Source organism: Dipteris shenzhenensis, chromosome 1, assembly GCF_047967505.1.
Source record: "Dipteris shenzhenensis isolate YYH24624 ecotype China chromosome 1, Dip_SZ_1.0, whole genome shotgun sequence".
Lineage (NCBI taxonomy): Eukaryota > Viridiplantae > Streptophyta > Polypodiopsida > Gleicheniales > Dipteridaceae > Dipteris > Dipteris shenzhenensis.
This window is the reverse complement of record NC_141596.1, coordinates 11254062-11270766: the sequence shown is the minus strand read 5'-3', so window position 1 is coordinate 11270766 and position 16705 is coordinate 11254062. Positions and strand designations below refer to the sequence as shown.

Here is a 16705-nt window from a genome sequence, read left to right as displayed (position 1 = left end):
GTATTATATTTGTTTGGGCTTCATATAAATTATCAAAAAGGAATAAAGGTCAAGGTCCTTTTTGAGGGTGACATGGCACTAGACTAGGTGGATCTAAGGCTAAGGGACCTAAATGCATGAAATGTGCCAAGGGGCAAATAGTTTTAATGATATCCCAAGAGAGGGGTAAATGATGCATTAAGGAAGGACCCTAAAATGAAGACATGTGGCATGCTAGATCCATCTAGGGAATTTTGGGGCTCGTTGGGAATAAGCAAGCTGAAGCTTTCACGTAATCGGATTTTTTTTAAGAGTTTGCTACCACTGAGGTTGACTGGGAGGAAAATGCAAGTGCCTATGCCCATAATTTGACGTAACCAGTTGAGAGCAAACAGATTTTCGTGTTTCACTAGACTAGGCCTAGCAAGAGCTAGGGCCTGCTTTGTAAAAGCTACTTTTACATAAAAGCCAAGCTTTTTAGCTTTCTTTTTGAATCTGGCGCTTTTGACGCCTTTTTATCTCATGGGTCCTCCTATTAAAGAGGCGTCTCCCTTGTCCATGCTTTTAGGCCTTGTGGGACTTGCTCTTTGTGCTTTTCTCCTCACTCTTGGGTCCTTTTTGCACTCTGTTAGGCCCTACTCACTGCACAAACAAGTTCCAACACTTAAACCCATTAGAGGTTAGTGAAAGGCATGCATTCCTAGTTCTTGGACTAATCCTAGTCCCTTGTGGATATCCCCACAATTCTCTTTTACCAATGCAAAGCAAAAGTAAAACAATAAAACTTATTCTTAGTTAACCATAGTTAACATTCTTTGACCGAAGTCAATTCTAATAAAGATTACGCTTTATTTCTTGAGAGAAGTACCAAATGGTGACACCTTGAGAGATGCAGGCAGATGATAGGAGGTTAGAATACCATGCTCTGATATTAAATGATGATGGGCGCATAGAATGAGCATGTGGAGAGTGCAGAACTAAGGGTAGAACCCACAGAACGTAATCTCAGTTGCTAACTGTGGTTAGAGGGAAAAACCTTAGAGAAGGAAAAGTGACCCTAATCCTTTTGACTAATTGCTACACTGGCATTTGCCTAAAAATAGTAATATTTTAAACATTAGTTTGGGACTAAAGTTGTGGAGTAAACTTAGGGAGTCACGACCCACATGTGTGTTGCATATGCGAACTCAGGGAGTCCCAAGCTCCCAAGTCCAAACTATAAAGTTCATGCATGCAGTCGCACAACAAAGTCTGGGAGTTTGTTGAGTGAAGCCACGGGGGGGTGAGTAGCGAAGCAAATTGAGGGACTCATAAGTGACAAGTGAGTCGAAGTAGTCGTAACTTACAAGGGGAGTTGGAGCATTTTATGAGTTACAAGACTAGGGAGCACAAGGATCGCACTGAAGCCCTCACTTGAGACACACATGATCCACACCATCTCTTCATTGTTACAGCTGAAGTGCTGTTGTGACAGTTTGACAATGGTTGAACATGATTTGAAGCTCGTTGATAGAAGCATTTTTGCTGTGATTTGCATCTGCGAATTTGTGTGCATCGTGTCATTCTTCTGCAGTATTCACTAACCGCCGGTTGAAGTAGGACTGTGATTCGTGTAATGAGTTGTCCCTTGAAGTGATGCGAGTTTCGGTTGCGCTTCGTTCGAGGGAGGCTGGTTGGTATTGAAGCATATCATGTTCTCCAATAATTGCTCACTTAGACAAACGGCATTTTCATTTTTGAGGTATCCCCTACTCTAAATGAAGGATGTTGGAAATGCTGTGAGGATTGGAGAAGGAGGAGAGTGCAAAAACGTGGACCTCAGCTGAATTGTAAGTTGCAAGAATGAGATACAAGAGAGCTATCAATATGATAAAACCTTAAAATGAGTTAAAAGTCACTCAACTGCTAGCTCAACCACTAACTATGTCCAACACCTTCCTGCAGTCACAATGTCCTGGTGTACAAGAAGTGATCTCAGTCACCACATGGAAGTAAGCCCAAAGCTTTGCGGAAAGCTTCAAACTTTTCTAGGCCTTGATGAAAAGATCTGCAACGTTTTGGAGTGTAGCATAGCAGATAAAACACTTTTCTTCTACATGTAACCTCTCTTTGACATAATGATAATGGATTTCAATGTGTTTTATGCGTGCATGAAGCATAAGATCTTGTGCCAACGTAATAGCACTGTGATTATTAGTGAGTATGGGAGTAGATGGCTGCAAACCACCACAAAGATCTGCCATCAATCTCCTGAGCCATACACATTGAACTGTAGTTGTGAATGCTGCCCCGTGCTTAGCTTCACAAGATGATGTTGCCACATTGGATGTTTGCTCAAGAACTGCATGGATTGCGAATAAAGAAACAAATTCCATTGGTGGAGTGTCTGGTATCGTAACCCCCAGTCCAATTTGAATCATTGAGAGCATGCAACCCAGAGTCACCCGCTTGGCATAGATAGACCAAGAGACTATGTACCCACAACGTTTATGAAAACATGCTTTACAACACAATGCTGTGTCTTTGTCTTTGGGCTGTGCATATACCTGCTCAATTGTGATACACTAAGCGGAATATGTGGACCGGTATTACAGAGATAAATAAGGCATCTGGTAGCTTGATTGTATACAAAAAGCATCAAAAGGTTGACCTGCATCATGCATGGACAGCCTGAACCCTGACTCCAAGGGAGTTTAAAAAGAGGCTTACAATGCCTTCATCTGTTTGCATAAATTGAATGCCCAATAGTGTAAAAGCCCCAGATTAGACATCTCAAACAAAGCTTCAAGATCATTCTTTAATACTGGAGTTTTCTCTTCATTGTGCATGTGAGCAGCATATCATCCATGTATAAGATGACAATCAACTAATCCCTTTTGTCCTTTCAATTGGACTATTATGTGGACCATGATTTGTAAAAAATATATGCATTTTCTCAAATGGACCTTGTCGGGCTTGTTTCACCCATAAAGTGCCTTATGGGGTCTGCATTCTTTATGTTCCTGACTAGGCATTTGAAAACGAAAAGGCTGACTCACATACAGTTCTTCTTGCAAGTCCCCATTGAAAAAGGGTGTTTCTATATCAAACTGATGTACTTTACAACAAAAATGGGCAGCCAATGAAACAACATATCTGATGGTGGTCATCCTAGAAGTTGGGGCAAAGCTTTCATCATAATCTATTCCCTGTTGCTGAGAATAGCCCTTGGCAACCAACCTTGCCTTGTACCTGTCAATGGTACCATGATATCTTCTTTTGATCTTGTACACCCATTTTGTTTTAATAGCTTTGTTCCCTACAGGTAAATCCAACACTTCGTTTATTGTTATTCATGATAGAATCTAACTGCATGGCCCTCATCCAATACTCATTGTCTTGAGCATCCTCAAAAGTGCATGGTTCATTCAAATTTCGTATCATACAGTGAATTCATCCAAGTTTTCTCTACCTATCCCTCTTGAGCTAGCCCTTGTTCTACTAGATAGGGGGGCCGAAAGTCTGCTGTCCTGCAGAGTTTGCAACAACCATCTAGGGATTGTTGTTCCTGTGAAGCAGCGCTCTCATCTCTAACAACCTCTTGCACATCCTCATGTGATATACGATGATCGTGTGATATCGATGATCTTGTTAGAGGCACCACACTGAGATGAAATGAAAGGCAAGGAGGGGGGCCTATATATCGCCCCAGTCCCTCCCCTAGTCGGTTGCAACAAATTGGCTGACTCCTTGCTCTAGGGGCCAACTCGTGCACCTAGGGGGGCTGACGTGGTTTGCCCCTTAAGGGGCTGCACCAAGGCCCTTCCTCAGGCTTTTCACAAGGGCTGCACCCAGCCCTACATAAGGGGATTCCTCCCCCTCCCTATGCCGCGACTAGCAGGCCTAGGAGGCTGACTAGCAGGTCGGTCCACCTCAGCATATAAAGGGGTCATAGGAGCTGGGGTGAAGAGATGGAACTGAAACTGAAATGAAGAGATAGAGAGAGAAAGAAAGAAAGAAAGAAAGTTTATTAATGTCCACTGGAGACCTGAAAGGTCTATGGGACAAAAGAGACCTGCTTATACATCAGTACAGAGAGGGCCATAGGCAACCTCCCTGGGAGCATCATTAGGTTCCTCCAAAAAAAAAAAACATAGAACCTAAAAACACATAGAACATAAAACTAGGTACTAGGCTATGGGGTGGCCATTACATCAGTTTAAGACTGAGGGTCTTTAGGTTTAGTCTTAAATTCTCTAATCACTGCAAGACCGTCACGATAGACTGCCCATTTTCCTGCTTCCCTGGCTGCCCAAACCTTAGCAAGCTCGGTAGCTTTGTCCTTCAGTTGGGTTCTTGTAAGCTCCTCAGCAATCCATATCTTTGTCCCCTTCAGCTTATAGGATTTCGTAGAATCCTTTTCCTGAGTATCTTCGAGTTGAAGGTGATGACAGCGTGTCCATTCCTGGGTGATTAATAAACTGGGGAAGAGTCTTCTTCATCATCATTCTTGTCATCAGTTGGGCTTGCTGACCAGTTAATGGCTGGGACTGCTGCCTTGATTCTTTCGATTGCCTCATTGAAAGTGTCATTCTCATGATGCCAATCTGGTATTCCCCCTATTCGAATCTTCATAGCATTCTCTTTCCAAAGTTGATGTTCTTGGATCTTTGTTTGGATGTCAACCTTGGGTTCAGCTGTCACTTTCACTTGGATGAGCTCTCTAACCGTGGAAATCAGCCGTGGTGTTGGGGGCTCAGATTTACATGTTTGTACGGCTGCTGCAATAATCTCCTGCTTCCCTGGGCCTTCCAAAGCTGCAATACGAGCTAGGGCTTGGGTGAGCTGGGACCTCAGGTCTCGTACCTCTTGCTGGAGATGGTAAATCTGCTCTTGCGGCTTGGTTAGTGCCGGGGGAGGTTGAATTTTATACCTAGAGTACGTCCTGTCGAAGGGAGCAGGGGTTGTGGCTGCCATGGCGGAGTAAAGCTTGGGGGGGTGAGGGGAGAATGGGCTGGCCATATCGACTATCCCCGTTTTGGTTGAACTAACCCCTTGGCTGGGCCTGGGGTACAGCCCAGCCAAGAGTGGGGAGACGACGACGGGGGGCTGGGCGGGAGACGACGAGCTAGCTAGGTAGGGTTGGGTTGGTTGAGCGACGGACTGGGCTGGGCGACGGGCTGGGCTGCGACGGGCTGTGACCGACTACGACGGGCGATGGGCGACGGGTGACGGACGAAGAGAGATGATTGACAAGCTGTCGCGTGGTTTTAGGACGAAGAGAGCCAACCTCACACACACCAAACATGCAAGGAGAGAGCGATGAGAGAACTGCAAGTGATCTCAGAAGAACCCCAAAGCGGTAGGGAAAACCTTTGCTATAGATGGGCTCATACCAGGGCCTATAGGGCATCACTAGAACTGGGAGAAGATGGCCTACAAACCCCCCTCCATGGTATGGGCTGAAGTATTCTGGAAACGTCTTAGAATACCTGGTATTTTCTGGTCATGGTGGCACATGTTCATCCAAAAGGATATAGCCACCTATGAATGTACAAGGTATGTCAGATCACGTAACAAAGGGAACCAAGTGTAAAGCCTATCGGAAGACTTCGAACTTGGGACGAGGAAGTACCTTTGTAAACAGATCTGCTATGTTGTCCTCTGTGGGAAGATAAGACAACTCTATGTCTCCTGCTAACAACCGCTCTCGAACATAATGATAATGAACTTCAATGTGCTTGGTACGCGCATGAAACATTGGGTTACGCGCAATGGCCAAGGCACTCTGGCTATCAGTGTAGACCATAGTGGAGGATGTCTGGCGAATACCAAGATCTGTAACTAACTATCGAACCCAAACACACTCTAATGTAGCGGTGAAAGCTGCCTTGTACTCAGCCTCACAGCTAGATGTGGCAACTATTGGTTGCTTCTTGCTAAGCCAAGAGATACATGAATTGCCAAGCAAAAAACAATTGCCAATATGTGACTTTGGTGTCGGAACATCCTGCCCAATCACTATCCGTGTAAGCATGCATGGTAAGTGAGCCCTGATCACCATAGAAAAGGGCTAAATTTTGAGTGCCTTTGAGATATCTGAAAACTCTCTTGACTGCCTACCAATGTTGTGAGCTGGGCATGTGCATGAATATGCTAAGCTGAGATACTGCATACTGTAAGTCAGGTCTGGTGTGACATAAATAAATAAGGCATCCAACGGCCTGCTGATAAAGAGTGATATCACATGGTGGGCTCCCATCATGAGCTGAGAATTTGAAGCCAGGGTCCACTGGAGTAGAGATTGGCTTGCAATCCTCGAACTGAAAATGATCAAGGAGCTGTCCAAGATACTTGGGCTGAGACATCATGATATCCCCCTCAACATGAGCAAACTGAATGCCCAAATAATAGTGGAGCTGTCCCATGTCTGACATTTCAAAAACCTGCTGCAAATCAACTTTGAAAGCTGCAATATGCTGAGTATTTGGGCCCGTGATGAGCATATTATCCACATAAAATCAGCACTAAAAAATCAGATCCACTCTTACGGACATAAATTGTGGGTTCTATGGGGCTATTCTGAAAACCAAGGGATAGTAAGTGTGCATGAATTTTGGCATACCATGCCCTGGGTGCGTGCTTCAAACCATAAAGGGCTTTGCGAAGCCGGCATACCTTGTTTTCAGAATTAACAACCTCAAAGCCAGGAGGTTGTGTGACATAGACTTCTTCGTGCAGATCCCCATGAAGAAAAGCAATCTTGATGTCAAGTTGGTGCACTTGCCAATGGTGATGGGCTCCAATGGCAATGACACATCTAATGGTAGTAATCCTAGATGTGGGAGTAAATGTCTCCTCAAAATCAATGCCTTGTTGTTGGGCATACCCTTTTGCAACAAGACGGGCTTTGTGTCGATCTATGCTACCATCAGATTTCCTTTTTAATTTGTAGACCCACCTCGTACCAATGGCATGCTTGCCGAGAGGGAGATCTACTAATTCCCATGTGTCATTTTTGGCAATGGATTGTAACTCAGCTCTCATTGCATCCATCCACTCTTTGCTGTCAAAAGCATCTTTATGGCACAGAGGCTCTTCATTGCAAGCTGTAGCAAGGAGTGCAAACTCAAGAAAGTGACCATGCATCTGTCTATTCCCTGATCTTGTCCTGGCAGCAAAAGGCTGATCTTGTTTGCTGTCCCTCAATATATCAAGAAGCCATCTGGGAACTTGCCTTTGTTGTCTATTGACAGCTCTTTCTTCAATCACTGCATCATGAATAGTGGGATCATTTGTGCTGGAAGAGAAATCTGCAAATCAGCATGGGGTACTGGCTGATCAGTGCTTGTTGGAGGACCTGCAGGAGGCTCATGTTACTACTCAAAGTCCTCCTAGAGGAAGGCAGAGCTAACCAAGAGTCAAAGGCATCAAACATGTCAACTTCGGGCTTAGCTTTGCAGTCCACAAGAGGAGAAGCGAAATGTCCAGCAAAGATTACATCTCTAGTGACAATAATCTTCCCAGTATTTGGTTGGTATAACCGATACTCTCTGCTCTCCTGGCTGTAACCAATAAATATGCATTTGATTGCCTTGTCATTAAGCTTATGTCTCAGCTGAGATGTTACATGAACATATGCAAGAGACCCAAAAACTATCATGTGTGAAAGGGAAGGCTTCCTGCGTTTCCATGCTTCATAAGGTGTAAGATTCTTCAATGCCCTTGTAGGTGATCTATTCAGCACATAGTTGGCACACATCACTGCATCAAGCCGAAATTTATTGGGCAAGGACTTGGCCTTAAGCATGCATCTGGCCATCTCCATAGTGGACCTGTTCTTCCTTTCATGAATAGGATTATGTTGAGGAGTGTAAGGAGTAGTGCATGAGTGAACAATGCCCCATGAAGACAAAAATGCCCTTGTAGGTGATCTATTCAGCACATAGTTGGCACACATCACTGCATCAAGCCGAAATTTATTGGGCAAGGACTTGGCCTTAAGCATGCATCTGGCCATCTGCATAGTGGACCTGTTCTTCCTTTCATGAACAGGATTATGTTGAAGAGTGTAAGGAGTAGTGCATGAGTGAACAATGCCCCATGAAGACAAAAATGCATCAAACTCCTTTGACATATACTCTCCCCCCCTTATTTGTGTTGAGGGTGACAAGCTTGCATCGTGATTCATTCTCAACCATGAAAGCATAAGAACACTTCAGATTTGGCTTTTAAAGGATATACCCAGCAATATCTTGTGAAGTCATCAATGAGAGTCATGAAATATTTGTACCCTCCAATGGAAGTTGTCTTCATTGGGCCACAGACATCACTGTGTACTAGCTGCAATTTCCTTTGTGAGAATTTTGGACAATTCTCTTGAAAAGGAAACCGATGCATCTTACCCAAAAGATAACCCTCACACACATGTTTGGAAACTGTGTGAGTTTGAGGTACATCATCTGCCATATGTTGTGAATGTAGCTTTGCAAAAGCTCTATAATTGAGATGACCCATTCTCTCATGCCAAAGATGAGTTTCAGCAAGCTGTGAATCTGAAATAGTAAATGCTTCAACAGAATGTGCAGCTGAGTGATGATCAAGGTGATAAAGTCCCTTTTGCAAAGTGCCAGTGAGAACTATGGCATTGTCATCACGAAGATCATATACTAGGCATTTGTATCCATAAAAATTCACTCTGAAACCTGAAGTGGCAATTGCTGAAATTGAAATCAAGTTGACTTCAATCCCAGACACAAAAAGAACATTTGTCAAGTGACAGGATGGCTTGAAATGGATGTGAGCTGCACATCTCCAATTCCTTTTACAGCATAGGAAGCATTATTAGCACATGTGACAGTTCCTCCTTGAGGTGCATTAGCTAAGGAATGAAACAACTGTCTGCAAGATGTGACGTGCTTGGAAGCACCACTATCAAAATACCAAGACTGAGCATCATTAGCAGTAAAGAGTGCATCAACTTTGGAGGGATCAAATGAACAATGGACAGCCCATGCCCAATCATCCTGGAGAGCATGTGCATGTGAAGCATCTGCTGGCTCGTGGGATTCAATTGCATGTGAGGCATTAACTGTCAATCCTGCTTTCTTTTTCTCCGAAGCAATGCGCTTCCTGCATTCTGAAATGTCATGTCCAGGCTTGCGACAATAGTTGCATCTTTTCTTCTTTGACTTATCTGCTGTATTTTTAGATGCATTGGAGGAATTGCCACTGCTATGCGCACATTTAGGCTTGCCCATAGGCTTGGAAGCCTTGCCTCTTCCTGTCTGTTGTGAAGCAAATGCATGATCAGGAATAATGGCTTGTCTATTAGCACGACTTTGCTCTTCCTGCAAAAGCAAAGTAACTAGCTGATCATTACTGACAAGCTGAGAATTTGGCACCACCTCATCAATATTGGAAAGTTGTTCCATGAGGTCCTTCACCTTTGTCAGATATGCATCCATAGAATCATGTTCATTCATACTAACTCCGTGCAACTGTCTAATTAAAAATGCAACACGTGCCTCATTGCGAATCTGATAAAGAGAAGCCAATTTGTCCCAAGCATCCTTTGCTGTCCTGCAAGACCGGATGTGTGGAATAATGATTCTCTTGCATGATAAAGCAATACAAGAATGTGCATTTGCATCTCTTGCATCCCATCTTGATTGTTCGTGAGTTGGGGGAGCAGCAGTAGAGGTGCTAGAAGATAAGGCATCAGGAGGAGTACCCTTTGCAGAGGGACCAGCAGTAGAGGCAACCACTGTAGCATTGACTGGCCTCAGGTCAACCCCAAAAACAATATTCCAAAAATGCCTTGCAACAAGAATATGTTTCATGAGATAAGACCACACCGGATAGTTGGTGCCATCCAACTTATCATCTTCACGAAGAATGCCAAATAGATTATGATTGTTGCTAGCCATTGCAAATGTGATACCCTGAAAAAGACTTGAAAACCCAAAAACCTCAAGGCTATCACTGCAAAGAGCTGGCTGTCCAAAAATGACAGCAAATATCTGCAAATTTCCAACCCAAATCAAAGGGCAAATGCAGATTTGACCCAAATGTGACTGTGTCAGGCAATGTTGACTGCAAAAACAGCAAATCTGGCAAAAGCCCCAAATTTAATTAGGGCAAATAGGCCAAAAAGAGGGCAAATGCTGAAAAGCCCCAAATTTTGTTGAGATTTTGCAAATGTGACCCTATGTATTGTAATCTGACCCAATGTCCTGCAAAAGTGACTCAATATCTTGCAATCTCACCCAAATGTACTGCAATCAAACAAGAAATTGCAGACCAAATCCCAAGAGATAGCCTCAAGGCTTGCAACTGCAAAATTAGGACTTGCTGTCCACAAAGTGACTGCAAAAGTGCAACTGTCCCAACGTATAGACCTCAAGATGTAGGCTTTCCAAACTGTTGAAATAGCTTAATAAGACTTCAAACAGTAAAAAGAAGGTAAGGGCAGCAAAAGCCCTTAAAAGCCCCAAATTTTGAGAATGTCCTGTATCACAACCAATGCCAAAGCAAGTACAGAACCTAAAGGCAGTTTCGCACATGTGAAACTGTATGGAACACCTATACGGAATACTGCAGATTGTACGGAAGATGATGCAGGCACAAAGTGATCGCACGTGTGGCACATGGCTTCTGTTGTACGGAAGCACATGTACTTGGTTGTACGGAGCATGTACGGAACAGGTACGGAGGAAGTGCGATGTACGGATCATGTACAACGTATGGCGCAAGTACATCATACAAAACGCATGTACGGAGCTGTACGGCGATGTATGTCTTGTGTGCAGGCTGTGTGTATGGGCGTTCGTACAGTCGTACAGACTGTACGGATGGAGGAGCAGGTAGGCTGAGGGGAGCTGGTGCAAATTCGGAGGCAGGAGACGAGTCAAACCAAGCTCTGATACCAGTGTAGGATCGTTAAATGAAAGAGAGAGTGCAAGGTACAAAGAGTTGATAGAGCCGTCACGTCAACTAGTGTGTTAAGAAAAGAGAAGTACACAGTACTTGTACCTAGATCCTAGGACTAAGTGTCCTAGGTGTCACATAGGACTAAGTGTCCTATGTGGCATAAAAGGCACAAAATAAACTAAGTGCCTATAACTATGCCTACAAGGCACATACCAGGGCCTATAGGGCATCACTAGAACTGGGAGAAAATGGCCTACACTTCACAAGGGCTGCACCCAGCCCTACATAAGGGGATTGCTCCCCCTCCTTATGCCCCGACTAGCATGCCTAGGTGGCTGACTAGCAGGTCGGTCCACCTCAGCCTATAAAGGGGTCATAGGAGCTGGGGTTGTGGCACACATATGGCCACGCAAGCCTTCCAGCCTGACCAGCAAGATGCGGACTGCCATGCCACATTAGATAAACCAAGGGGCTTAGGATGGCCACGCAACCCACTGCAAATGTCAAACCTACCCTAGACTTGTAAGATTTGGAGAGAGAGAGAGAGAGAGCAAGAGAGTGAGCTGAGAGCTGAAAGCTTGAGAGCTTAGTTGCAATAGAAGAGTGTGAGAGTACAACTGAAAAAAGTGAGAGATAAGGTTTTGTCCTAGTGACAAAACCTTAGTAGTCACTAACCATAGTTAGTGGACTAACTGCGGTTAGGGGGAAAAACCTCTTAAAGAGGGAAAAGTGCCCCTAACTAGCTTATTAAATTACATTGGTCACTGCTGAATTATATCTATAATTCTAACACCCCCCTGCAGTGCCAATGTCATGTACAAGTATGATTAATCACCAAACGGATATAAGTTCAGGGCACTGCGAAATGCCTCAAACTTTTCACGTGGAAGTGCTTTGGTGAAAATATCTGCAACATTGTCATGTGTGGACACAAAGATCATACTGATCTCTCCTGCATGCAACTTCTCTCTGACGTAGTGATAGTGAACCTCAATGTGCTTCGTGTGAGCATGAAACACTGGATTCTTTGCCACTGCAATGGCACTCTGACTATCAGTGAGAATTGGAGAAGGACCCTCCAATGACAGATGAAGATCAGCAAATAGACGACGCAGCCAGACACATTCAACTGTTGCTGTGAAAGCTGCTCTGTACTCAGCTTCACATGATGAGGTAGCCACTGTAGATTGTTTCTTGCTGATACCATGTGAGAAGTGCAACAGAACTGAACTGAATCGAAGAGACAGAGAGCCAACCTCACACGCACAAACAGGAAAGGAGAGAGAGATGAGAGAACTGCAAGTGATCTTAGGAGAACCCCCAAAGCGATGGGGAAAACCTCTGCTATAGATAGGCTGAACTGCTCCAACAATAGATGCACAAGCGTGCTCAAGAGGCACCACACTGAAATAAAATGAAAGTCAAGGAGGGGGGCCTATATGTAGCCCCAGCTCCTCCCCCAGTCCACTGCAGCAAACTAGCCGACCCCTTGCTCTAGGGGCCAACTCCTACCCCTAGGTGGGGCGACCTGGTTTGGCCCATAAGGGCTGCTCCAAGGCCCTATTAAGAGGGCTGTACCCTCTGCCCTCCAGCCCACCTAGTAGGCCTATATGGCTGCCTGCCTCAGGCCCTCCACAAGGGCTGCACCCAGCTCTACATAAGGGACTATTTTCCCTCCCTATGCCTCGACCAGCAGTTCTAACAAGGGACTGGATCACTGCACAAGCAAATCCACCGCCAAGGTTGTGGTGCCATATCTATGTCGTCAGCGGCCATGATGAAAACAGTTGCATCTTCAACGTGCGCAATAACCCGCCTCGACATCAACAATACCAAGGGGCACCCATGCCAGTGTATAGACAACCGCCGGCACTTGCACAAGCGCCCCCAACTCTGAGGCTAAATCATGTTCCTGTTTGGACACAAGTCCCACAATTACTCAAGAATCCGAATCCACGACCATATCCAAGAGCACCAAATCCAGCCCCTCAGGCAGTTCCAATACATCAATTACAAGCCGAGGAAGTAGACTCGCCATTTGAGTATGAAGCATAGTACCCAGTATACTATGTAGAAGGCGTAGAGGGACTAAATGCAACCCACTGCATGTTGGTCCTACCCTAGACTACTCTCACAGGGGACACACCCACCCACAAACAAATGTGAGGAGAAGGGAAAACGTGGAGCTCAGCTTAATTGAAGCTGCAAGATTGAGATACGAGAGGGCTATCAACATGATAGTTAAGCCTAGGGTGAGTGACTCTCGTGAGATTGAAACTGCACTATGTTGTGTTTTTAGAGGATGAGTTTGGGAATGTTCATGGATTCATCTAGGTATAAGCCTAGGGTGAGTCAAAACTCCCTCAACTACTAACATTGCGGGGGAAATTCCTTAGAAGGTAAAGTGCCCCTAACCCTCCAACTAACTAATATGTTGGCCACCGCCTTAAATATTACAATATTTCCAACAAGTATTGTGGCTGTCTTGCTATATGCAATAGCAGTCCTCTTTGTTTTTGCCTTGTAACACTCTCAGTGCCCAATAAACGGTGTAATTTAAGGAGAAAAACACAACCAAAGAAGGTGCACAGATTTTCCCTTGCTTGACAAAGTCCAAAATTCATCCATTGCAGGTCAATTTTCTCTTTACACGTATACAGCACCATTGTTTGCCGTCTATGCGAACATTTGCCTTGCGTTACTTGCCTTCTTTCGCTCTTTGTTTAATGCATTCGCCCCTTTGTCACCTTGTCTGAGCAGTGCATGGTAGTTCTGTGCACAACCTACATTTTGCTCAAACAGCTCTCACTCTTTTACTTTTCAGCCTCCTCGTCACTTTTGCTCAAACAGCTCTCGCTCTGGGCCACCTTGTCTCTTTTCTCCACAAAGGGGTTCTAACACCAATGTTATGATCTGATTATGTGAAGTGTAGCAAATTTGCACATGCTTGAACACTGAATTAAGAAATTGCAGAATTGCAAAACAACTTTGTGCAAGATTGGCCCTTCAAAGGGGGAAGGCGTAATTTGTTGCTACATTGATACACATGCAAGATGGGAGAGTTACGAGTGTATGCATAGTAATTTCATGCAAGATGGTCCAGATAGAATGGGCATTGACACATGAAGAGGGATAACCCCCTTCATTCATGACCTTAAGATCACTCATGGTGTTTAACACTACCCTTAGCCTACGATTCATTTGCCTACCATTCAATGCATCCTAAGGCAGCATTGTTTTTATTGTTCGAATAGAAGCCTTAAGCTTGTTTAATAGGAGGGAGGGCACTCATTTTGAGGACTGTACCGCATCAGAAATTGATTGCACATCAAAAGGCTTAGAATTGTTGTGTGGTTTAGATTCTCTTTCAAACCAAACATTTTATATAATGTCTGTGGAAGTTTACTCGAATTGCTCTTGCCACATTTTCTGGTGTATTTATTTGGAATTGCTTGCCTCAGCTTTTGTCACTAGGGTGGAGCAAAGTTCATATATTTCTTGATTGTCTTTTACCCTATATATTCCGAGTTATGATTTATTTTATTATTGTGGTCACAGGTTTTTTTTGTGAAGCTGAGTTGCCTTCCATACATTAGTTGTAATTCAGAAGAAGGTTGCCACAAAATTCTAATGGAGTCTCAGTGGAAGATTATGGCAGGTCCAGCTGGTGAATGCCAGATCCTCATGGATTTGAATGATTCTGGGGTTCTCAATGATCTTATTGAAATCGGTGTAGAATACATACATGTATGATACTTTCATCCTTTTCATTTTCTTACACCCCTTAAAGGGGAAAAACAAAAAGCAAAATAAGGGTAGGTGATCATGTTAAAAATAGCTTCATCTTCTCAGCGCTCTCCAAGGTTGTGTATCTAGTCTCAAGGAAATTCAAGGCTTTTACATTGATGGACGTAAAAACTAAGAGAAAACTATGTAAATATTCCATCGACATGTTTAACAAGTTTTTGTGCAGAACCATGCATTTTGTATTTGCGATTTCAAACCATATAAAGATTTGTGTTGTATGTCACTTGCCGATTTCTAAAGCAACGTGCATTTGTCACATTTTGAAGATGATATTTTTGTGCTATAGCTTGGTAATGCCTTTCGTTTTGATACCCCCAAGTTTGTGATTCATCATTTCTGGTGCAGATTGACAACATTTTATGAGGGTGAGTTTGGGCTTCTAATTGCTTTAGATTGCATAAGTGTATACAGAGCTAGAAGATGCGAGTGATTGCACGAGATGAGACGTTCTGCATGTGTACATTTACATAAAATAATAGCTCAAAACGATGTGCTAAGGGTGGCACACCTGTAGCTTTCTGAGGGTTGGAAGTTGGGATGCACTTTAGAGCCATGCGTTTTACTTTAGCATGCGACTTAATCAATGATGAAGTTATCTCACTAATGGTCCCATTGTTCATGCATGCCTCTTCACGTTCAGGTATGTTCTACAGACAACTCTGCAGTCAGCAATAAAGATGCTGTGCTATTTGGATTTATGGAAGAACAGGAAGCAAGCATCGGTCTTAAGGTTAACTCTGGTCCATTGGAAAATTCCCATGGAATCTTGTGTATTCAGGAAAGTTTTGCTGCAACAGAAAGTCAATCTAGCAAAACCAGTAATGTTTCTAGAATAGGGTTTGAAACAGCAGATACAGACACAGGTGACAGTGCCATTACTTCTCAGAACTTCATTGTTATGAAGCCTGAAGATGTGAAAAAGGAGGTCTCGAGCATTCTTGAAATGGATAAGGAACTTTACAGGGTTGATCTATTTTGTAACTACACATATTCAGTAGAATATTTGAAGCACCTTTCTCAACAAAGATACTGGGTAAAATTTGAAGCTGTATCGAAGAAAGTTCTTCACATGAAGGAAATAGGAGGACAATGGATGGATATCAGTTCTGATGAAAACAACGCATTTCAGCTTAAAAGTTCTCTTCATAGTGCCTTGATGTTTTGCTCGCCATCCAAGGTATTCCTGTTTTTCTTTACAATTCTTTTAATGACACAAGTGCCTAAGCATCACTACAGGTACTGCTTATGATCAGATGGAGGTAGAAAGTTCACTCCGATTTCTTGTGAGTGCAGGTGGCACTCCTGGAGTCTGATGTTTTGGATTAAAGTAGAAACACAGATCACAAACAGCCAAAGGAGAAAAAAGTCAAAGACTTGTCATCAGCTCAACGACTATATGCATAATGTTAGTCCTTTAAACAGGTGGAAAATATTGGATGAGTTTAAGGATGCCTAGCAGCTTTTGTAATCAACAGGTATTAGAAAGGGGTACAAAAATTATGTCTCCAGGTGTCACCATACCTGTGTATGCCATTTGTATCACATTGATTTTTTGAGGTAGATTGGAAAGATGAACTCAAAGGTGTTACAAGAACATATTGTGTTACCAGAGTCCTTGGAGAGGTGACTTGTAATTTCCCCTGTGAACTTGGTATCTGGTCTTATGTCACGGAAATAACTTGGACATATGAGCATTGCATCACTGGTTTTCATATAAGGTGGAGTCATTTTTTCATGTTCTTACATTTTTGCAGTTGTGTAATGTTTTGTATGGAGGCACAACGCACCCTTTCCTGACATAGGTGTTGTGTTTAACACTGTACATTTGATTGAGAAGGGATTAAATACATGAGTTTTCATGTTGAAGGTTGGCTGTGGTAGTGGTCTTGGCCTCATTTGGGTGAAGTAGGTTGCTAAACCAAACTCTGATTCACAATCTTGTGCAGAGGGTGGGATTTTACAATTCACAGCGGTTGCAAAAAGTCACTTTGCAACTGTTGCATGGGGT

The 16705-nt window shown here is 43.5% G+C and overlaps 1 protein-coding gene across 2 annotated transcripts in view; it reads left to right on the top strand.

The window, feature by feature from the left end:
* The window catches only part of LOC147905372 (16S rRNA processing protein RimM family), a 110374-nt gene extending 93957 nt beyond the window's left edge, over window positions 1-16417 (top strand). Inside the window, exons 11-13 of one of the 2 annotated variants that reach the window (XM_087370618.1) lie at window positions 14449-14637; window positions 15338-15874; window positions 15991-16417. In XM_087370618.1, coding sequence (XP_087226744.1) covers window positions 14449-14637; window positions 15338-15874; window positions 15991-16023 — 759 coding nt within the window. In that variant the 3' untranslated portion in view covers window positions 16024-16417. The remainder of the gene's footprint in view (window positions 1-14448; window positions 14638-15337; window positions 15875-15990) is intronic. The other variant, XM_087370670.1, reaches the window with a different exon arrangement.
* Window positions 16418-16705: the final 288 nt, after the last annotated feature.